The sequence below is a fragment of the Pan paniscus genome, chromosome 7 (genome assembly GCF_029289425.2).
Source record: "Pan paniscus chromosome 7, NHGRI_mPanPan1-v2.0_pri, whole genome shotgun sequence".
Taxonomy (NCBI): Eukaryota; Metazoa; Chordata; class Mammalia; order Primates; family Hominidae; genus Pan; species Pan paniscus.
The window spans coordinates 88,974,421-88,995,952 of NC_073256.2; the positions used below are offsets into that span (position 1 = coordinate 88,974,421).

Consider the following 21,532-nt stretch of genomic DNA (forward strand, 5'->3'; position numbering starts at 1 on the left):
CCTGGGTGCTTATCTTCATTCCTACCTAATACTGTACTTTGGTTTCTCTGGGGAGAGGTGTAATGAATACTGTAGTGTGCCATCCAAATTGCATCTTGAGAGCTGCAGTACTTGCTCCTCAGTTGCTGAGAGTGTCCACAGGAGAGGCCCTCCTGAGAAATTTCCCTCGGCAGAAGAGATCTACCTTGCCCAGGGTCGCACCCCATGATCCATGATCCCATGATCTTGTGGCTGACTAGTGCAGGGAGGGGTGGAGTTTATAAAGGTGAAATCTCCTTGCCTCAGAGCAGGAAAATCCTGAAGGTCTTTTCCAGTTCCACAGATCCATGTGGGATTGGTGGAAGCCTTCACTGAGGTTGCACTGCTGTTCAAGTTCTCTGCCCAATCATTTTGCTTGCCCACCCTCCTGGGAACTGTTACTGAAGGCACAGCCAGTAAAATTCTGGCACATGTGGAGTTCTCTTCCCTGGGAACATGTCCTTAGGCAATGAGTTCTTGACTAAAGACCAGGAAGTGGTCTCTCAACTATATGCTGCTAGTCTTTGAAGACAGGGCCTGCCAGACTAGACCCAATTTCCTTCTTCCATCTGGTCCTACCCTAAGTTTGCCACTTAGCTGTCCAGGTATCCTACCTGTTCTCCACCCTTTGGAAATTCCATCCCATCTCCCTCACCTTACTCAGAGTCCAGCATCTCTGATCTGAACCATCTCATCGCCAACTAACATCCTTTCTTGCAAAATAATAAAGATTCTTCTCAGTTCACATGAGGTGCTGGGGATAGTGCTAGGTACTAGGGACATAGAAATGAGTAAGAAGTAGTTTCTGCCTTGGAGGAGCTCGAATCCCACATGTGCCAATTTACCAGCTGTAGACTTTGTTAAGGAGAATGAGAAGAGGTGGCTTGAAAAGTAAAAGGAGAAAGAAAATAATGCTCTGGAAGCCTCCTCAAGGAAGAGAGATCCACTGTGTCAAAAGGTGCTTGACAGGGCAAATAAGGACTGAGAATTGTCACTGGCTTTGGCCACATGGAAGTTACCAGAAACCTTGACAAGAGCTGTTTTAGTGCAGTGGTGATGCCAACTGCCTAATTGGAGTGGGTTCAAGAGAGCCAGGAGGTTGAGGAAGGAAGACTGAGTCCAGGGCACTCTGGAGTTTTGCTATAAAGGGAAGCAAAGAAATGAAGTAGCAGGTGACAAGAGGGATGCTTGTTCATTTAAGACAGATTTTGTAGCAAGTTTCTATGCTGGTGGAAATGATCAAATTCAGAGGAAAAACTGTGATGGTTCGGGGATACATTGCTGCAGCAAGAGGAGATCGAGATGTATTTGCTGCACAAGTGAAGAGGTTGCTCTTGGGAACATGGGTAGTGCACGTCTGAGAACAGAAGCAGGTAGGGTTATAGATTAGCATTTAGGGTGCTGGAAGTTCTCTTCTGACTCCGTCTATTTAATATTTTCTTAGTGAAATAAAGAGATGGGTCATAAGCTCAGAATAGGAGGCTGAGGGAAGGCATTGGTGATTTGAAAAGAAAAGAGGTGCCTAATAGTCACCCAGGAGAATGGAGTAAAGATGAGTTGACTAGGAATTGTAAAATTGGTTTACTGGGAAGTTTCAACAAGATAGTAGATGAAAAGCATTTAGTGCAATGGCCTGCACATAATTGGCCTGCAAAAAACATTACTTATTATTAAATCAACCTGGTGATGATCATGCTGCCTGTAAACAAAGTGTTCTGAGAACAGAGAAGAAGCATCCACTTAAGGAAGAATTAGGAAACTATCCCCAGAGGCAGTGAATTAAGAGCTGGTCTTGAAAAGAGGGAGATTACAATTACTTAAAGAACACTATGTGCTAAACATACTACTGCCACTGAGAATGAGCGAGCCAGCGGCTTGTTTTTGTAAATAACATGTTATTGGAACACAGTCATGCCCATTAATTTACAGATTGTCTATAACCGTTTTCACGCTACAATGTCAGAGTTAAGTAGCTGCAATAGAGACTGTATGGTCGGCAAAGCCTAAAATATTTACCCTCTAGCCTTTTTACCAAAAAAAAGTTTGCCAATCCCTGGACATAGAATTAAATAAAGAGTGATTGTAGATCTAAGAAAATAAATTGGACTCACAATATCATTACAAAATTAATAAATTAGAAACAGCAAGGAAGAAGAGTCACAACTAGAAACTGAACTGCTGACTTAGAAGAATGCTAAGATAATCAACAGTGAATGCATCCGTGGGAGAAAAAAATTCCACAGATTCAAGGAATCAGAAAGAAAATAGAAAATATTGACAAATTCTTATTCTCCAATTCTCTAGATATTTAGAACAGATGAAGATGATCCCAAATAAGGATATTTGGTGTCCCTGAAGTAGAGAACTCAAAACTATGGAATAGAAAGAGTAAGTATTCAAAGATTTAATAAAAGAAAAATTTCCTAAAATGCAGAAAGAATGGACTCTACAGCCTTGAAAGAATACACCATGTTCCAGGACATCTTGAACTGGTACTACCTACAGTGAATCATACTTTAATTCAGTTTCAAAAATCAAGAAAATCTTGAGGCATCCCCACAGAAACAGCCAATAATCTACAAGGGATAAAACATGGTGAGGAATCAGATTTCTCCATGGTAACAATTAATACCAGAAGACAACGGAAAACATCCATATAGGTCTGAAGGGAAGAAAAATGAGACGGAGTTTCGCTCTTGTTGCCCAGGCTAGAGTGCAATGGCACGATCTCGGCTCACTGCAACCTCCACTTCCCGGGAGGTTGTTTCAGGCAATTCTCCTGTCTCAGCCTCCTGGATAGCTGGGATTACAGGTGCCTGCCACTATGCCAAGCTAATTTTTGTATTTTTAGTAGAGGCAGAGTTTTGCCATGTTGGCCAGGCTGGTCATGAGAAGAGCTTTTAAAAATTACCCCAGTTCAAGAGGCCACCCCAAACCAATTAGATCAGAATCTGTGGGGGTAGAACCTGGACAATGGTAATTCGCAGATGTTTGCCAGGTGATTCTGAGTACAGACGATTCTCAAGCAGGTCTACGGAAAGTGTGGTCTGTGGACAGGCAGCGTCAGCATCACCTGGGAGTCTGTGAGAAATGCAAGTTCTCAGGCCCCACTCCAGACCTACAAGAGTCTGGATTTTAACAAGCTCTCCAGGAGATCTGGAGGCATGCTTCAGTTTCAAAAGCCTTACAGAGGAATCTTTAAGGAAAGAAGACCTAGATCTAAGTCTGGAGATAAATCTAAAAATTGATCTAAATATGAATTTATAATATATAATTTTAAAAGTAATAATATTTGAATTTAAGCAATGTCACATTTTTACTGAAGTTTTTCTTATAGCAGAGTAAAAATTAAGTGAATAACTTTAAGTATAGCATACGTAGAATCATCCAATTTTAAATGGCATCTGATGTTATTTATGAGTGATGAGATTTGAGGTGCTTTTTAGACTTTTTTGTACTATTCCACATTGCTGAAATTCCTAAAAATATCCATTATTTTTCAAAATTACTGAAGTGATTTTTCTCATTAAAAAAACCCTCTATATGTTAATCTGATGAGGATGATCATGATCTGTAATTCACACCAACCAAATTCACAGAGACTGTGAAGCAGAATAGCAATTCATTAATTAACATACTCATTCCCAGATCTAAAACATGTCATGAAGAGAAGGCATCTGATTTTTAGTGGACATACGTACTCAAGAGTCTAAATTACACACTAGAAGGCTGCTTGGTAAGCAGAAAATTACAGAAAAGGAAGTGAGCTGTCTTAGGAAATTTCTTTGAAACTATCACTACTAATGATTTGTCCTTCACCAAAGTAATTATTCTTTGTAAAGAATTGTTTTCTCAGTCTACGATCAGAAGTCCATCTTCCCATCCTAAATATTTATCATAAGGTACAGTTTCCCAAGGTTATGATTGATATTGCTTACACTGGAGGAATTTCTAAACCACAAATGCAGAAGAGTCATTGTGTTCCATCCCAAGGATGAACATCCATGGCATCTGCAATATCAGAAGTTGGCATCTCATGCTTATCTCTAAATCTTGAGTTTATCTTACTTGAGGGTGATTCGAGCTTTCTGTGAATAAAATATACACTGGTTTTTCTTAAAACTTCATGAGAAACGAAAAGAGTAAATGTGAGGTAAGGAAGTAGAGCCTGTGGTTAAAAAAAAAATTAATGAAAAACATAAATCCAATCCCAAGGCTAAAAAGGTGATTTATTATTAATGTCAGCACATCCTGTTTATTAAAAAGAAATAAACATTCCACTCCTTTCTTGAATTGGCTTCAGTTAACTCTTTCCTAGGGAAGACTGGGGCAGGGAGCAGACATAATTATTCATGTATACGATCCCTGCTTTCCATTCTACCAGTGTAAATGCTCCATGATGTGTTCATGTCAGGAACTCAGCTCAATCTTGATTTTTTTTTTTTTTTAAGACAATCTCTCTTTGTCGCCCAGGCTGGAGTGCAGTGGCGCAATCTCAGCTCACTGCAACCTCCGCCTCCCAGGCTCAAGCGATTCTTGTGCCTCAGCCTCCTGAGTAGCTGGGATTACAGGCATGTGCCGGCACACCCCGGTAATTTTTATGTATTTTTAATAGGGACAGGTTTCTCCATGTTGGCCAGGCTGGTCTCAAATTCCTGGCCTCAAAATGCTGGGGTTACAGGCATGAGCCACCACCACAAGTCCCCATGAGAGATATTTTTGTCTGTGGAAGTGAAACCAACCCAATGGTCCCATTGGTAATTTTATTTTGGATAAAAATGGAAATTGATCCTTCTAGTCTTAAAACTTGAAACTTATATTTGTTTTATCTGAATTCCTTCCTCAGGGAAGGACCTTCAAGCATCTCAAAACAGAAAGTATCAAAGAACTGAAACTCATCAGATCACCACATCCAGACAGTGAGGCTGGACCACTAATTCATCATGATTGATTCCATGCTCCTCCCTAGTTCCTAGTTTCTGTTTTCTTGCATATTGTTACATTTCTTCCCTGCTATATACACCTCTAGTTTTAGTAGTTCAGGGAGATGGATTTGAGACTGAACTCCCATCTCTTTGGCTGTAGCACCCTATTAAAGACTTCCTCCTTCGTGATAATCCTTGTCTCAGTGATTGGCTTTCTGTGTGGCGAGTAGCAGGATCTAGACTGAACTCCTGGATTTTCAGTAACAGAAGTACTATCTTGCCCTAAAGTTTAAGTGATTAAACCATTATTACATGTATCAGCTAGGTTTAAGGTTTTAAGAATAATTGTTCCATGGAGTTTATTATATCCGCTTTGAATCCTAGTAGATTGAAATCCTAGTTCTCCCACTTTCTTGCTAGAGACCTAGTGTAAAACAGAGACTCCAAATTTATCTTATTTATGAAGCAGAAATAATATCACCTACTTATTTTTTAGAGTTTTCATAAGATTTATAAATAATATTAAATGTTCAGAGTACATAGTAGGAGTTCAATATTAAATCCATCTGATAATCAAAGGTGTTTAGGAGTGTTCATCCAAAAAATAGTTAAAATTTTCTTTGAAAATTTTCTCCTGCTTCCGATTTCTTAAATCATTGACCATACTTGGAAGAGGTGATCAGAAAATAGAAACGTAAATCTAAATCATTCTTAACCAAAATTCAGACATAAGCAGAAACATGTCCATTTAAGTGTAGTTAATTATTCTCCTAGGATCTAATGTATCATAATGCTTACAAACACATATGTATTAATAGCATTATGTATGAATTAATATAAAGCATGCAAGGACATAGAATATGCTCATTCTCCTATATCTGTGATAGCTGCTGCTGCTTCTCCTTCTCCTTCCTCCTTCTTCTTCCCCCTCCCCCTCCTTCTTCTCCTCCTTTCTTCCTCTTCTGTCTTCTGTGTCTTCTGTCTTCTTCCTATTTCCTCTCATCCCTCATGAACTTGGACTCTTTCTCTCTCTACATTTTTATCATGGAAAACTCAGTCTTTGCTGTGCAAATGTTTCTCAGAGTTCCAACTCTAGTCAGTGTCTTTTTTCCATAACTACAGAGCTGCTTTTCAAATACCTGCTTGGCATCTCTATGTGGACATCCTGACGGCACCTTAAACCGAATATGTCTGAAGTTGCATTTATGCTCTTATTCCCCTGCAAATTAGCATATCCTTCTGATATGCTTATCTCTAAGATTGGAAACCTGAGCTAGTTTTGAGTCTTCCTTTCTTGATATTCTATAGCTAAACAATTGATCTTAAGTCCTCTCCCTTGATATCCTAATTATCCAGTCCCTCCTTCCCATTCCTGCTTCCCAATGGTTTCCCAACCTTCAGTGTCCCCCTGTTACCGTCTAGCCTACAAATGATACTTAGATGAACCTTCATCCTTAATCACCGAAGCAATAACTTACTTGCATTCTCAAAATCTCCCACTGGGAAACATTAAATATAAACTCATGCTTGGCATCTGAGGCTCTCTACCACAGATGATCAAGTTATCTTTTGGGACCTATTGCCCTCTATTCCTTTGTCCCTGAGGTTGTGCATGAATGGCCCCAAAAAGCCAGATCTAGCTTGCAGATATAATTTTCTTTGGGAAACACAATGGCTTTATAAATTTTGAATTAGCTGCTTATTTCAAATTAGTTGCTAACATTTATACATTGGAAGGTTTTTTCATGTAGAAATCCAGATTCTGGCTTCTGGATCCCAACATGAAAAGTTGGGATGTCTGGCAGCTTTGAACCTGCATGGCACAAAGGGCTGAGGCTAGGCAGCCAGAGCCCTTTGAAAGGGAGAAACAGGCCCCAGTTCACTACAGCCTTCACCTGACTGGTGTCACTCAATCTGGTGCTGGCTTGGTGCCTTCATGCACGTGGATTTATGACACTTGCTCTAGAATACCTAGTGCTCCAGCCAAGTGCGACATTCCCAAATGCATAGCGTCTTTACTTCTGTTTCCCCCTCTTTCTGAAAATGCCCTCTCCTTCCTTCTTTCCTGTCTTTACGGCCCATTTCTAACACCATATCTTCCTTGAAGCTTTCTGTGAGCACCCCGCTGGATGTGACTGCCCGTTTGTGAACGTCTGTAACACTCTGTGGCTTTCTTATGGCCCAGAGCCCACCCTTCTTGGCATCACAGTCATATCCTTGCTTTCTCCCTGTTTCTCAGGAAGAGATAGAGATGTACACTTTTCCCCACTCCTCAGGCTTTTTCAAAAAGGGGTTTTCCTCTTGACCTAGACTTTCTTTCTCCTCTCCATAGAGATGAAGAGCATCTGTCCCCACCTCCCTTTCTCCTCAGGGACCTGCCTGTCTACACAGTGAAGAGGCCTTGTTATGCTTGGCAGTAAAGGCGCTGATGTGCAGGTGAGACTGAGGGTGTTCACACTACCTGTGCGTGTCCATCTGCCCAATTCTGAAGGCCAGTAATGGGAAGCCCCTTATTGCTACACATCTAAGACAGGGCTTCCTATCCTGCGTTGATCAGCAAACCAAGCTAAATTTTCATTGTCATCTGCCTGAATACTTATCTAGCAACTGTTTCCAAACTCAAGCAGGGAAAAAAGAAATTTTTATGACCTCAACAATAAGACCTCACTTTTTATTATTATTAAGTTCTAGGGTACTTGTGCATAAGTGACAGGTTTGATACATAGGTATACATGTGTCATGTTGGTTTGTTGCATCCATCAACTCGTCATTTACATTAGGTATTTCTCCTAATGCTATCCCTCCCCCAGACCCCCACCCCCTGACAGGCCCTGGTGTGTGATGTTCCCCACCCTGTGTCCAAGTGTTCTCATTGTTCAATTCCACCTATGAGTGAGAACATGCAGTGTTTGGTTTTCTGTCTTTGTGATAGTTTGCTGAGAATGATAGTTTCCAGCTTCATCCATGTCCCTGCAAAGGTCATGAACTCATCCTCTTTTATGGCTGCATAGTATTCCATGGTGTATATGTGCCACATTTTCTTAATCCAGTCTATCATTGATGGACATTTGGGTTGATTCCAAGTCTTTGCTATTGTGAATAGTGCTGCAATAAACATACATGTGCATGTGTCTTTATAGTAGCATGATTTATAATCCTTTGGGTATATATCCTAATGGGATTACTGGGTCAAATGGTATTTCTAGTTCTAGATCCTTGAGGAATTGCCACACTGTCTTCCACAAGGGTTGAACTAATTTACACTCCCACCAACAGTGTAAAAGCATTCCTATTTCTCCACATCCTCTCTAGCATCTGTTGTTTCCTGACCTTTTAATGATTGCCATTCTAACTGGCATGAGATGGTATCTCATTGTGGTTTTGATTTGCATTTCTCTCATGACCAGTGATGATGAGCATTTTTTCGTGGTCTGTTGGCTGCATAAATGTCTTCTTTTGAGAAGTGTCTATTCATATCCTTTGCTCACTTTTTGATGGGGTTGTTTTTTCCTGTAAATATGTTTGAGTTCTTTGTAGATTCTGGATATTGGCCCTTTGTCAGATGGGTAGATTGCAAAAATTTTCTCCCATTCTGTAGGTTGCCTGTTCACTCTGATAGTAGTTTCTTTTGCTGTGCAGAAGCTCTTTAGTTTAATTAGATCCTATTTGTCTATTTTGGCTTTTGTTGCCATTGCTTTTGGTGTTTTAGTCATGAAGTCCTTGCCCATGCCTATGTCCTGAATGGTATTGCCTAGGTTTTCTTTTAGGGTTTTTATGGTTTTAGGTCTAACATTTAAGTCTTTAATCCACCTTGAATTAATTTTTGTATAAGGTGTAAGGAAGGGATCCAGTTTCAGCTTTCTACATATGGCTATCCAGTTTTCCCAGCACCACTTATTAAATAGGGAATCCTTTCCCCATTTCTTGTTTTTGTCAGGTTTGTCAAAGATCAGATGGTTGTAGATGTGTGGTGTTATTTCTGAGGCCTCTGTTCTGTTCCATTGGTCTATATCTCTGTTTTGATACCAGTTCCATGCTGTTTTGGTTACTGTAGCCTTGTAGTATAGTTTGAAGTCAGGTAGCGTGATGCCTCCAGCTTTGTTCTTTTTGCTTAGGATTGTCTTGGCAATGTGGGCTCTTTTTTGGTTCCATATGAAATTTAAAGTAGTTTTTTTCCAATTGTGTGAAGAAAGTCATTGGTAGCTTAATGCAGATGGCATCGAATCTATAAATTAACTTGGGTGGGTATGGCCATTTTCATGATATTGATTCTTCTTATCCATGAGCATGGAATGTTCTTCCATTTGTCTCTGTCTTCTTTAATTTCGTTGAGCAGTGGTTTGTAGTTCTCCTTGAAGAGGTCCTTCACATCCCTTGTAAGTTGGATTCCTAGGTATTTTATTCTCTTTGCAGCAATTGTGAATGGGAGTTCACTCATGATTCGGCTCTCTGTTTGTCTGTTATTGGTGTATAGGAATGCTTGTGAATTTTGCACATTGATTTTTTATCCTGAGACGTTGCTGAAGTTGCTTATCAGCTTAAGGAGATTTTGGGCTGAGACAATGGAGTTTTCTAAATATACAATCATGTCATCTGCAAACAGGGACAATTTGACTTCCTCTTTTCCTAATTGAATATGCTTTATTTCTTTCTTTTGCCTGATTGCCTTGGCCAGAACTTCCAACACTATGTTGAATAGGAGTGGTGAGAGAGGGCATCCTTGTCTTGTGCCGGTTATCAAAGGGAATGTTTCCAGTTTTTGCCCATTCAGTGTGATATTGGCTGTGGGTTTATCATAAATAGCTGTTATAATTTTGAGATACTTTCCATCAGTACCTAGTGTATTGAGAGTTTTTAGCATGAAGGGGTGTTGAATTTTGTCAAAGGCCTTTTCTGCATCTATTGAGATAATCATGTGGTTTTTGTCGTTGGTTCTGTTGATGTGATGGGTTACATTTATTGATTTGCATATGTTGAGCCAGCCTTGCATCCCAGGGATGAAGCCAACTTGATCATGGTGGATAAACTTTTTGATGTGCTGCTGGATTCGGTTTGCCAGTATTTCATTGAGGATTTTTGCATTGATGTTCATCAGGGATATTGGTCTAAAATTCTCTTTTTTTGTTGTGTGTCTGCCAGGCTTTGCTATAAGGATGATGCTGGCCTAATAAAATGAGTTAGGGAGGACACCTTCTTTTTCTATTGATTGGAGTAGTTTCAGAAGGAATGGTACCAGCTTCTCTTTGTACCTCTGGTAGAATTCAGCTGTGAATCCGTCTGGTCCTGGACTTTTTTTAGTTGGTAGGCTATTAATTATTGCCTCAATTTCAGAGCCTGCTATTGGTCTATTCAGAGACTCAGCTTCTTTCTGGTTTAGTCTTGGGAGAGTGTATGTGTCCAGAAATTTATCCATTTCTTCTAGATTTTCTAGTTTATTTGCATAAAGGTATTTATAGTATTCTCTGATGGTAGTTTGTATTTCTGTGGGATCAGTGGTCTATCATTTTTTATTGCTTCTATTTGATTCTTCTCTTTTTCTTCTTTATTAGTCTTGCTAGTGGTCTATCAATTTTGTTGATCTCTTCAAAAAATCAGCTCCTGGATTCATTGATTTTTTGAAGGGTTTTTTGTGTCTCTATCTCCTTCAGTTCTGCTCTGATCTTTGTTATTTCTTGCCTTCTTCTAGCTTTTGGATTTGTTTGCTCTTGCTTCTCTAGTTCTTTTAATTGTGATGTTAGGGTGTCAATTTTAGATCTTTCCTGCTTTCTCTTGTGAGCATTTAGTGCTATAAATTTCCCTCTACACACTGCTTTAAATGTGTCCCAGAGATTCTGGTACGTTTTGTCTTTGTTCTCATTGGTTTCAAAGAGCATCTTTATTTCTGCCTTCATTTCGTTATTTACCCAGTAGTCATTCAGGAGCAGGTTGTTCAGTTTCCATGTAGTTGTGTGGTTTTGAGTGAGTTTCTTAATCCTGAGTTCTAGTTTGATTGCACTGTGGTCCGAGAGACAGTTTGCTGTGATTTCTGTTCTTTTACATTTGCTGAGGAGTGCTTTGCTTCCAATTATGTGGTCAATTTTAGAATAAGTCCGATGTGGTGCTGAGAAGAATGTATATTCTGTTGACTTGGAGTATGGAGTTCTGTAGATGTCTATTAGGTCTGCTTGGTGCAGAGCTGGGTTCAAGTCCCGGATATCCTTGTTAACCTTCTATCTCGATCTGTCTAATATTCACAGGGGGGTGTTAAAGTCTACCATTATTATTGTATGGGAATCTAAGTCTCTTTGTAGGTCTCCAAGGACTTGCTTTATGAATCTCGGTGCTCCTGTATTGGATGCATATATATTTAGGATAGTTCACTCTTCTTGTTGAATTGATCCCTTTACCATTATGTAATGGCCTTCTTTGTCTCTTTCAATCTTTGTTGGTTTAAAGTCTGTTTTATCAGAGACTAGGATTGCAACCCCTCCTTTTTTTGCTTTCCATTTGCTTGGTAGATCTTCCTCCATCCCTTTATTTTGAGCCTATGTGTGTCTTTGCATGTGAGATGGGTCTCCTGAATATAGCACACTGATGGATCTTGATTCTTTATTCAATTTGTCAGTCTATGTCTTTTAATTGGGGCATTTAGCCCATTTACATTTAAGGTTAATATTGTTATGTGTGAATTTGATCCTGTCATTATGATGTTAGCTGGTTATTTCGCCCATTAATTGATGCAGTTTCTTCACAGCATCAATGGTCTTTACTATTTGGCATGTTTTTGCAGTGGCTGGTACCAGTTGTTTCTTTCCATGTTTAGTGATTCCTTCAGGAGCTCTTGTAAGGCAGGCCTGGTGGTGACAGACTCTCTCAGCATTTGCTTGTCTGCAAAGGATTTTTTTTTTCCTTCACTTATGAAACTTAGTTTGGCTGGATATGAAATTCTGGGTTGAAAATTATTTTCTTTAAGAATGCTGAATATTGGCCCCCACTCTCCTCCGGCTTGTAAGTTTTCTGCCAAGAGATCCACGGTTAGTCTGATGGGTTTCGCTTTGTGGGTAACCCAACCTTTCTCTCTGGCTACCCTTAACATTTTTTCCTTCATTTCAACCTTGGTAAATCTGACAATTATGTGTCTTGGGGTTGCTCTTCTTGAGGAGTATCTTTGTGGTGTTCTCTGTATTTCCTGAATTCGAATGTTGGCCTGCCTTGCTAGGTTGGAAAAGTTCTCCTGGATAATATCCTGAAGAGTGTTTTCCAACTTGGTTCCATTCTCCCCATCAGTTTCAGGTACACCAATGAAACATAGATTTGGTCTTTTCACATAGTCCCATATTTCTTGGAGGTTTTGTTTGTTTCTTTTTACTCTTTTTTCTCTAAACTTCTCTTCTTGCTTTATTTCATTAATTTGATCTTCAATCACTGATACACTTTCTTCCACTTGATAGAATCGGCTATTGAAGCTTGTGCATGCGCCACGAAGTTCTCATGCCATGGTTTTCAGCTCCACCAGGTCATTTAAGGTCTTCTCTACACTGTTTATTCTAGGTAGCCAGTCATCTAACCTTTTTTCAAGGTTTTTAGCTTCCTTGCAATGGGTTTGAACATGCTCCTTTAGCTCAGAGAAGTTTGTTATTACCAACCTTCTGAAGCCTACTTCTGTCAACTAGTCAAAATCATTCTCCGTCCAGCTTTGTTCCATTGCTGGCAAGGAGCTGCAATCCTTTGGAGGAGAAGAGGCGCTCTGGTTTTTAGAATTTTCAGCTTTTCTGCTTTGGTTTCTCCCCATCTTTGTGGTTTTGTCTACCTTTGGTCTTTGATGTTGGTGACCTACAGATGGGGTTTTGGTGTAGATGTCCTTTTGTTGATGTTGGTGCTATTCCTTTCTGTTTGTTAGTTTTCCTTCCAATAGTTAGGTCCCTCAGCTGCAGGTCTGTTGGAGTTTGCTGGAGGTCCACTCCAGACCCTGTTTTCCTGGGAGGTCCACTCCAGACCCTGTTCACCAGCAGAGGCTGCAGAACAGCTGCAACAGCTGCAGGTCTGTTGGAGTTTGCTGGAGGTCCACTCCAGACCCTGTTCACCAGTGGAGGCTGCAGAACAGCAAATGTTGCAGAACAGCAAATATTGCTGCCTGATCCTTCCTCTGGAAGCTTAGTCCCAGAAGGGCACCCACCTATATGAGGTGTCTGTCGGCCCCTATTGGGAGGTGTCTCCCAGTTAGGCTACACGGGAGTCAGGGACTCACTTGAGAACGCAGTCTGCCCGTTCTCAGAGCTCAAACACCATGCTGGGAGAACCACTGCTGTCTTCAGAGCTGTCAAACAGGGACGTTTAAGTCTGCAGAAGCTGTCTGCTGCCTTTTGTTCAGCTATGCCCTGCCCACAGAGGTGGAGTCTCTAGAGGCCTTGCTGAGCTGCAGTGGGCTCCGCCCAGTTCGAGCTTCCTGGCTGCTTTGTTTACCTACTCGAGCCTCAGCAATGGCAGACGCCCCTCCCCCAGCCAGACTGCCACCTCGCAGTTAGATCTTAGACTGCTTCGCTAGCAGTGAGCAAGGCCCCATGGGCATGGGACCTGCCAAGCCAGGCACAGGAGAGAATCTCCTTGTCTGCCAGTTGCTAAGACCTTGGGAAAAGCACAGTATTTGGGCAGGAGTGTCCCATTTTTCCAGGTACAGTCTGTCACAGCTTCCCTTGGCTAGGAAAGGGAAATCCCCTGACCCCTTGCACTTCCCGGGTGAGGCGACGCCCTGCCCTGCTTCAGTTCATCCTCCATGGGCTGCACCCACTGTTCAACCAGTCCCAATGAGATGAACCAGGTACCTCAGTTGGAAATGCAGAAATCACCTGTCTTCTGTGTCAATCACGCTGGGAGCTGCAGACCAGAGCTGTTCCTATTTGGCCATCTTGCACTGCCCTCAAGACCTCACTTTTTCTTCAATCTTCCCCAGCAGCTAGCCAAGGTCATTGCACAAAATAGACACTCAAGAGTATCAAATTGAATCAAAACACACAATCAATGTACATAAAATTCATGGAATAAAATTTATCTTATGCTTATTTTCCCATAAACCATAATTTATAGTCCTTCAACATAAATAAGGAAAAAATATAATTTATCTCTGTAATGTTAACAAAATACAAATGACTCATCTATAATGTAAAATATTTATTTCTTATTTACATTTCCATTTTTATATAAATCATTTTGCATCATATCACATAAAAAAAGAAAATATAAAGCTTAAAAGTCACTGAAGAAAGCATCACACTGTACGACATTTTTCAGCGGTCTCGGAGGTCTCGTTTCTTGCTTTTTTTTGATTTTGTGGTTGTTTCCTGACGAATGGTATCATATTCCAATATGGCTATTTTGGAAAGTCTCTCTAAGTATTGAGATGGTGCTCCAGTGAGAGGATCACTGAAGCCAGAACCTGGAGGAGGAGGTGGGGAGTCAGCTATTAAAATGAATTAAGCACACATGAATAATATTCTGTTAAATATAATGTGACTGAAATATTTCTTCCACAAATGACTATTACACACTACTAGTTCTTATACTACAGAGCTATACTAACCCCAAAAAAAGCATGCATAAAAACAGACACACAAACCAATAGAACAGAATTAACAACCCAGAAACAAATCTATACATCTATAGTGGATTCATTTTTAACAAAAGTGCCAAGAATATACACTAGGGAAAAGATAGTCTCATCAATAAATGGTGCTAGGAAAACTGGGTATTATGGATATTATAAAACTGGAGATTATGCAGAAAAATGAAACCAGATCGCATCTCTTGACATATAAAAAAAATCGAAATGGATTAAAGACTTAAATCTAAGACCTCAAACTATGAATACTAAAAGAAAGCATTGGGGAAACTCTCCAGGACATGGGAGTGGTCAAAGATTTCCTGAGTAATACCCCAGAAGCACAGGCAATCAAAGCAAAAATGGACAAATGAGATCACATCAAGTTATTAATAAAAAGTGTCTGCACAGCAAAGGAAACAATCAACAAAATGAAAAGAACCTACAGAATGGGAGAAAATATTTGCAGACTACCCATCTGACAAGGGATTAACAACCAGAATATATAAGGAGCTTAAACAACTCTATGGGAAAAGTCTAATAATCCCATTTTAAAATGGGCAAAAGGGGTGGCTCACGTCTATAATCCTAGCACTTTGGGAGGCTGAGGTGAGCAGATCCCTTGAGCTCAGAAGTTCAAGACCAGCCTGGGCAACATAGCAAGACCCTGTCTCATTTAAACTCTCATGTTAATAAAAATTAATTAATTAATTAGTTAAATGGGCCAAAAGACCTGAATAGACATTTCTGAAAAGAAGACATGCAAACAGCAAACAGGCATATGAAATATGGTCAACATCACTGATTATCAGAGGCATCAAAACTACAATGAGATATCATTTCACCCCAATTAAAATGGCTTTTATCTAAAAGACAGGAAATAACACATGCTGGCAAGGATGCAGAGAAAAAAGGGAACCCTCATTCACTGTTAGTGGGAATGTAAATTAGTACAACCACTGTGGAGAACAGTTTGGAGGTTTCTCAGAAAATCAAAAATGGAGCTACCATATGGTCCAGGAATCCCATTGCTAGACATATACCCAAAAGAAGGGAAATCGGTATATCAAAGAGGTATCTGCACTCCTGTGTTTACTGCAGCACTGTTCACAATGGCCAAGATTTGGAAGCAACTGAAGTGTCCATCAACAGATGAATGGATGAAGAAAATGTGGTACATATACACAATGGAGTACTATTCAGCCATAAAAAAAAGAGATCCTGTCATTTGCAACATTATGGTTGGAACTGGAGATCATTATGTTAGGTTAAATAAGCCAGGTACAGAAAGACAAATTTCACATATTCTCAGTTATTTGTGGGTGCTAAAAACTAGAACAATTGAACTCACGGAGATAGAGACTGGAAGGATGGTTACCAGAGGCTGGGAAGGATAGTGGAGGAGAGATGCGGGGGAAGTGGGGATGGTTTATAGGTACAAAAAATACAAAGAATGAATAAGAACACATATTTGATAGCACAACAGGGCAATTATAGTCAATAATGATCTAATCGTACATTTAAAAATAACTTTAAGAGTATAATTTGATTGTTTGTAACATAAAGGATAAATGCCTGAGGGGATGGATACTCCATTCACGTGAATGTGATTATTACACGTTGTATGCCTGTATCAAAATATCTCATATACCTCATAAATAAATACACCTACTATGTACCCAGAAAATTAAAAAAACACGACTAGTTTTTGATATAACACATATTTTGAATTAAAAATGCCATGTTTACTTTCTTTTTCTTTTCTTTTTTTTGAGATGGAGGATGGAATCTTGCTCTGTCACCCAGGCTGGAGTGCAGTGGTGCAATCTCGGCTCACTGCAACCTCCACTTCCCGGGTTCAAGTGATTCACATGCCTCAGCCTCCTGAGTAGCTGGGACTACAGGCGTGTGCCATCATGCCCAGCTAGTTTTTGTATTTTTAGTAGAGACGGGGTTTCACCATGTTGTCCAGGCAGATCTCAAACTCCTGGCTTCAAGTGACCTGCCCACCTCAGCCTCCCAAAGTGCTGGGATTACAGGCATGAGCCACCGCACTCAGTTTTAATGCTACTTTATAAAATGACTATGTGCCTCAAAAAATATTTATCTAAAAAACCTTTAATGCCTGTATTTAATTATATAAAATTACATTGGTGCAAAAGTAATTGCAGTTCTAAAAACCGCAATTACTTTTGCACCAACTTAATCTGATTTTGTACAATACTTTTTAAAACATGGGACAACTGTGAGATTTATTTCAAAGTAAAAGGCATAATCTCCATAAATAATTAACTCATTTCATATTTTACATGCCTATCAAGTTATTTTCTTCAAATAAAAACATTTCTCATAAATGCTAAGTGAAGTAAAATTGTAAAGTAAAATAAAATCGTTCACTTAACTGAAATAGCGTTAATCAAACTTCTATCATAGGGTGGTAGTAATAACAACAGATAGCATTTGTTGAATGATCTTTGTCAAGTACTTTACATCTATTTTATCCATACAACAACACTATGAAATAGTCATCTGTACTATCTCGAGTTACAGATTTTAAAAAGACAATTTAGGGATGCTAAATAACTTGCCCGAGTGCAAATACTTAGTAACTATCAGAGTTAGGATTTGAATCCAGATTCATCAAAGTTCCAATCACTACGTATTACCCCTAAATACATGTAGAAATATTTTAGGGTATAAACCTCTCTATATACAATATACAAATATGTAGAAATATTTCTATTTAAAAACATATATGCAGCTTTGAAAATACTGACCTATATTGCTTTAAAATATTATTATTATTATTTTTATTTAACTTCAGTTTCAAGTGTCAAAAAAAAAGCACTATCTTCAATTCTCCAGTGTAGTTGTTATTTTTCTGTTTGTTTTGTTTTGTTTGCAGGGGTAATATGAGTGAGAAGTTCAGAGAGAAACAGCTGAGAGTTAAGAATATGATCAGGACTTCTGTTCTTAGCAGTACAATGGACTTGACACTTTAAAAGACCCTCTGGCAGCAAAATAACTAGATTCCAGGCATTACACAAACCTGAAAAAACTTCAAAGGATCAGTATCATACACACAAATGCAATTAAGTTGGAAGTTGTTAATAATAAGATAAATTTAAAATTCTGAAATATTTAGAAATTTGTACACATGTATTAGTCCATTTTTATGCTGCTGATAAGGACATAACTGAAACTGGGTACTTTTTAAAGAAACAGAGGTTTAATAGACTCACAGTTCCACATGGCTGGGGAGACCTCACAATCACACCAGAAGGCAAAAGGCATGTCTTACATGGCAGCAGATAAGAGAGAATGAGAACCAAGCAAAAGGGGTTTCCTCTTATAAAACCATCAGATCTCGTGAGACTTACTCACTACCATGAGAACGGTATGGGGGAACCGCCCCCATGATTCAATTATCTCCCACTGAGTCCATCACACAACACATGGGAACTATGGGAACTACAATTCAAGATGAGATTTCGATGGGGACGCAGTCAAACCATATAAACACATTTTCTAAATTATCAGTCAAAAAACAAATCATAATAAACATACAAATATTTGTTGCTAAATGATAAATATCGCAAAAGTTGTGTAATGGAGCAAAAGTTGTATATAGAGAGGTTTATACCCTAAAATGTCTATGTTAGAAAAGAAGGTTGAAAATTTAAAACATAGGTATTAGATACACAGTAGGAAAAGAGTAAACCCAAAGAACATGGAGGAAAAAGATAATATAGGAAAGGGGAGAAATCAATGAAGTAGAAAACCAAGTTACAATAAAAGGGATTTTTTAAAAAGACAAAAGCTCTTCATTGAAAAAACTGATAAAAAAGGAAAGCCTCTGGTGACATTACTCAAGAAAATAAAAGAAGGCACAAATATATAATATTGGGAAAAGAGGAACAGAATTACAGATAAAGCAAAGACTAAACTTCATGCTAATAAATTTTTAAAACTTAGACAAAATGCAATTTTCTAGAAAATATAACTTACCAAAACTGATTGAAAAATTAGAATACCTTAAGAGCTCTAAATTCAAAATGATTGAGCCAATATTAAAATATTCTCCCAAACAAAACAAGTAACCCAAATGAATTTTATAAATGAATTTCCTCAAACTTTCAAGAGAAAAATCATTCCAATTTTAGGTCGTATCCTTCAGAGAACAGAAAGAGAAAGAATAGTCCCCAATTCATTCCACAAGGCCATTATAATGTGGACACTGAATCCAGACAAGGACAGAACAAAAAAGAAAATTCATGGCAATCTCACTCCACTTACCAGCATAGGTAAAAAATGCCAAATGAGATATTAGCAAATTAAATGTGGCAGAATATAAACAAATAATAAATCATTTCTAAATTGGGTGTATTTCAGGAATGCAAGAGTGACTTAACATTACAAAATCTGTAAATGTTACTCTTCACATCAAAATAAGAAATAATAAGTATTTACTGAAGACTTACTTTGTTGCAGAAACTAGCGTAGGCACTGTAGGGATATGAAGGTGAGTGAATAAGACACAGAAGCCATAATGTTAGAAAAGAGGCTGGCAAATGTTCATTTGGGCCGAGATTCAAAGCAATGTCTTTTGGGTTTTTTGTTTGTTTGTTTGTTTGTTTGTTTGTTTGAGACAGAGTCTCGCTCTGTCGCCCAGGCTAGAGTGCAGTGGCACAATCTTGGCTCACTGCAACCTCCGCCTCCCAGGTTCAAGCGATTCTCCTGCCTCAGCTCCCTGAGTAGCTGAGATTACAGGCGCATACCACAATGCCCAGCTAATTTTTGTATTTTTAGTAGAGACGGAGTCTCATCATGTTGGCCAGGCTGGTCTCAAACTCCTGACCTCATGATCTGCTCGCCTCGGCCTCCCAAAGCGTTAGGATTACAGGCGTGAGCCACCGCACCCAGCCAGCAATGTCTTTTGTTCTAATTAACATTTATATTTTTTATTTTACACTGTCTGTTGATTACAGAAATTGTTTTAGTATATGAAATTAAGAGAGAGAAAACATCCAAGGAAAAGTTCATGAACATTTAAACTTATAAACTTCCATAGACTGAGCTTGCAGAGCTGCTAACAAGTCAATTCTGACAGCTACCAATAATGTCAATAGAAGCATTACTTAGTAATTTTAGTTTTGGTTGTTTGTTTGGAGGTGTTCAGTTAACTCCATTATTCCATAAGCCAAAGTCATGGAAGTATGAGTGTATTAGAGGAAGACAAGTATGATTATGATAAAAATTTAAAATAAGGTTTTAAAAATCTTTAACTTTCTTTTTAACTTTTATTTTAAGTTCAGGGGTACATGTGTAGGTTTGTTATATAGGTAAACTTGTGTCACAGGGATTTGTTGTATAGATTATTTCTTCACCTGAGTACTAAGCCTAGTACCCATTAGTTATTTTTCCTGATCCTCTCCCACCTCCCACCCTCCACACTCAGGTAGGCCCCAGTATCTGTTGTTCCTCTCTGTGTGTCCATGTGTTCTCATCACTTAGCTACCACTTTTAAGTGAGAACATGTGGTATTTGGTTTTCTGTTCCTGCATTAGTTTGCTAAGGATAATGGCCTCCAGCTCCATCCATGTTCCTGCAAAGGACATGATCTTGTTCTTCTTTATGGCTGCATAGTATTCCATGGTGTGTGTGTACCACATTTTCCTTATCCAGTCTACCATTGGTGGGCATTTAGGTTGAGTCCATGTCTTTGCTATTGTGAATAGTGCTGCAGTGAACATATGCATGGATGTGTCTTTATTACAGAAGGATTTATAGTCCTTTGGGTACATACCCAGTAATGGGATTTCTGGGTCAAATGGCATTTCTGTTTTTAGGTCTTTGAGGAATCACCACACTGTTTCCTACAATGATTGAACTAATTTACATTCCCACCAATACTGTATAAGTGTTCCTTTTTCTTTGTAACCTCTCCAGCATCTGTTATTTTTTTACTTTTTGATAGTAGCCATTCTGACTCATGTGAGATGGTATCTCATTGAGGTTTTGATTTGCATTTCTCTAATGATCAGTGATGTTGAGCTTTTTTTTCATATGCTTGTTTGGCTGCATGTATGTCTTCTTTTGAAAAGTGTCTGTTCATGTCCTTTGTCCACTTTTTAATGAGGTTATTTTTTTCTTGTAAATTGTTTAAATTCCTTATAGATGCTGGATATTAGACCTTTGTCAGATGCATAGTTTGCAAAATTTTTCTTCCATTCTGTAGGTTGTCTGTTTACTCTGTTGATAGTTTATTTTGCTATGCAGAAGCACTTTAGTTTAATTAGATCCCATTTGTTAATTTTTGCTTTTGTGGCATTGCTTTTGGCATCTTCATCATGAAATCTTTGCCTGTTCCTATGTCTAGAATGGTATTGCCTAGGTTGTCTTCCAATGTTTTTATAGTTTTGGGTTTTACATTTAAGTCTTTAATCTATCTTGAGTTGATTTTTGTATATGGTGTAAGAAAGGGGTCCAGTTTTAATCTTCTGCATATGGCTAGCCAGTTAGCCCAGCATCATTTATTGAATAGGGAGAACTTTCCCCATTGCTTGTTTTTGTCAGCTTTGTTGAAAATCAGATAGTTGTAGGTGTGTGGCCTTATTTTTGATCTCTCTATTGTGTTCCATTGATCTATGTGTCTGTTTTTGTACCAGTACCTTACTGTTTTGGTTACCATAGCCCTGTACCATGGTTTGAAGTCAGGTTGTGTGATACCTCCAGCTTTGTTCTTTTTGCTTAGGATTGCCTTGGCTATTTTGGCTCTTTTTTGGTTCCATATGAATTTTAAAATAGTTTTTTCTAGTTCTATGAAGAATGTCATTGGTAGTTTAATAGGAATCACATTGAATCTATAAATTGCTTTGGGTAGTATAGTTATTTTAACTATATTGAGTCTTCCTATCCATGAACATGGAATGTTTTTCTACTTGTTTGTGTCATCTCTGATTTATTTGAGCAGTGTTTTGTAGTTCTCCTTGTAGAGATCTTTCACCTCCCTGGT

General features: G+C 38.8%; 1 protein-coding gene across 4 annotated transcripts in view; it reads right to left on the bottom strand.

Moving 5' to 3' along the window:
* Positions 1–21,532, bottom strand: part of C7H8orf89 (chromosome 7 C8orf89 homolog) — a 138,701-nt gene that overhangs the window by 75,352 nt on the left and 41,817 nt on the right. For 2 of the 4 annotated variants that reach the window (XM_008956692.5, XM_034966234.1), the window contains one exon: positions 13,983–14,355. The exons of the other annotated variants lie outside the window; for them this stretch is intronic. In XM_008956692.5, the coding sequence (XP_008954940.1) occupies positions 14,207–14,355 (149 nt within the window). In that variant the 3' untranslated portion in view covers positions 13,983–14,206. Of the gene's footprint in view, positions 1–13,982; positions 14,356–21,532 lie in introns of those variants that run through there. 4 annotated transcript variants of the gene reach the window in all.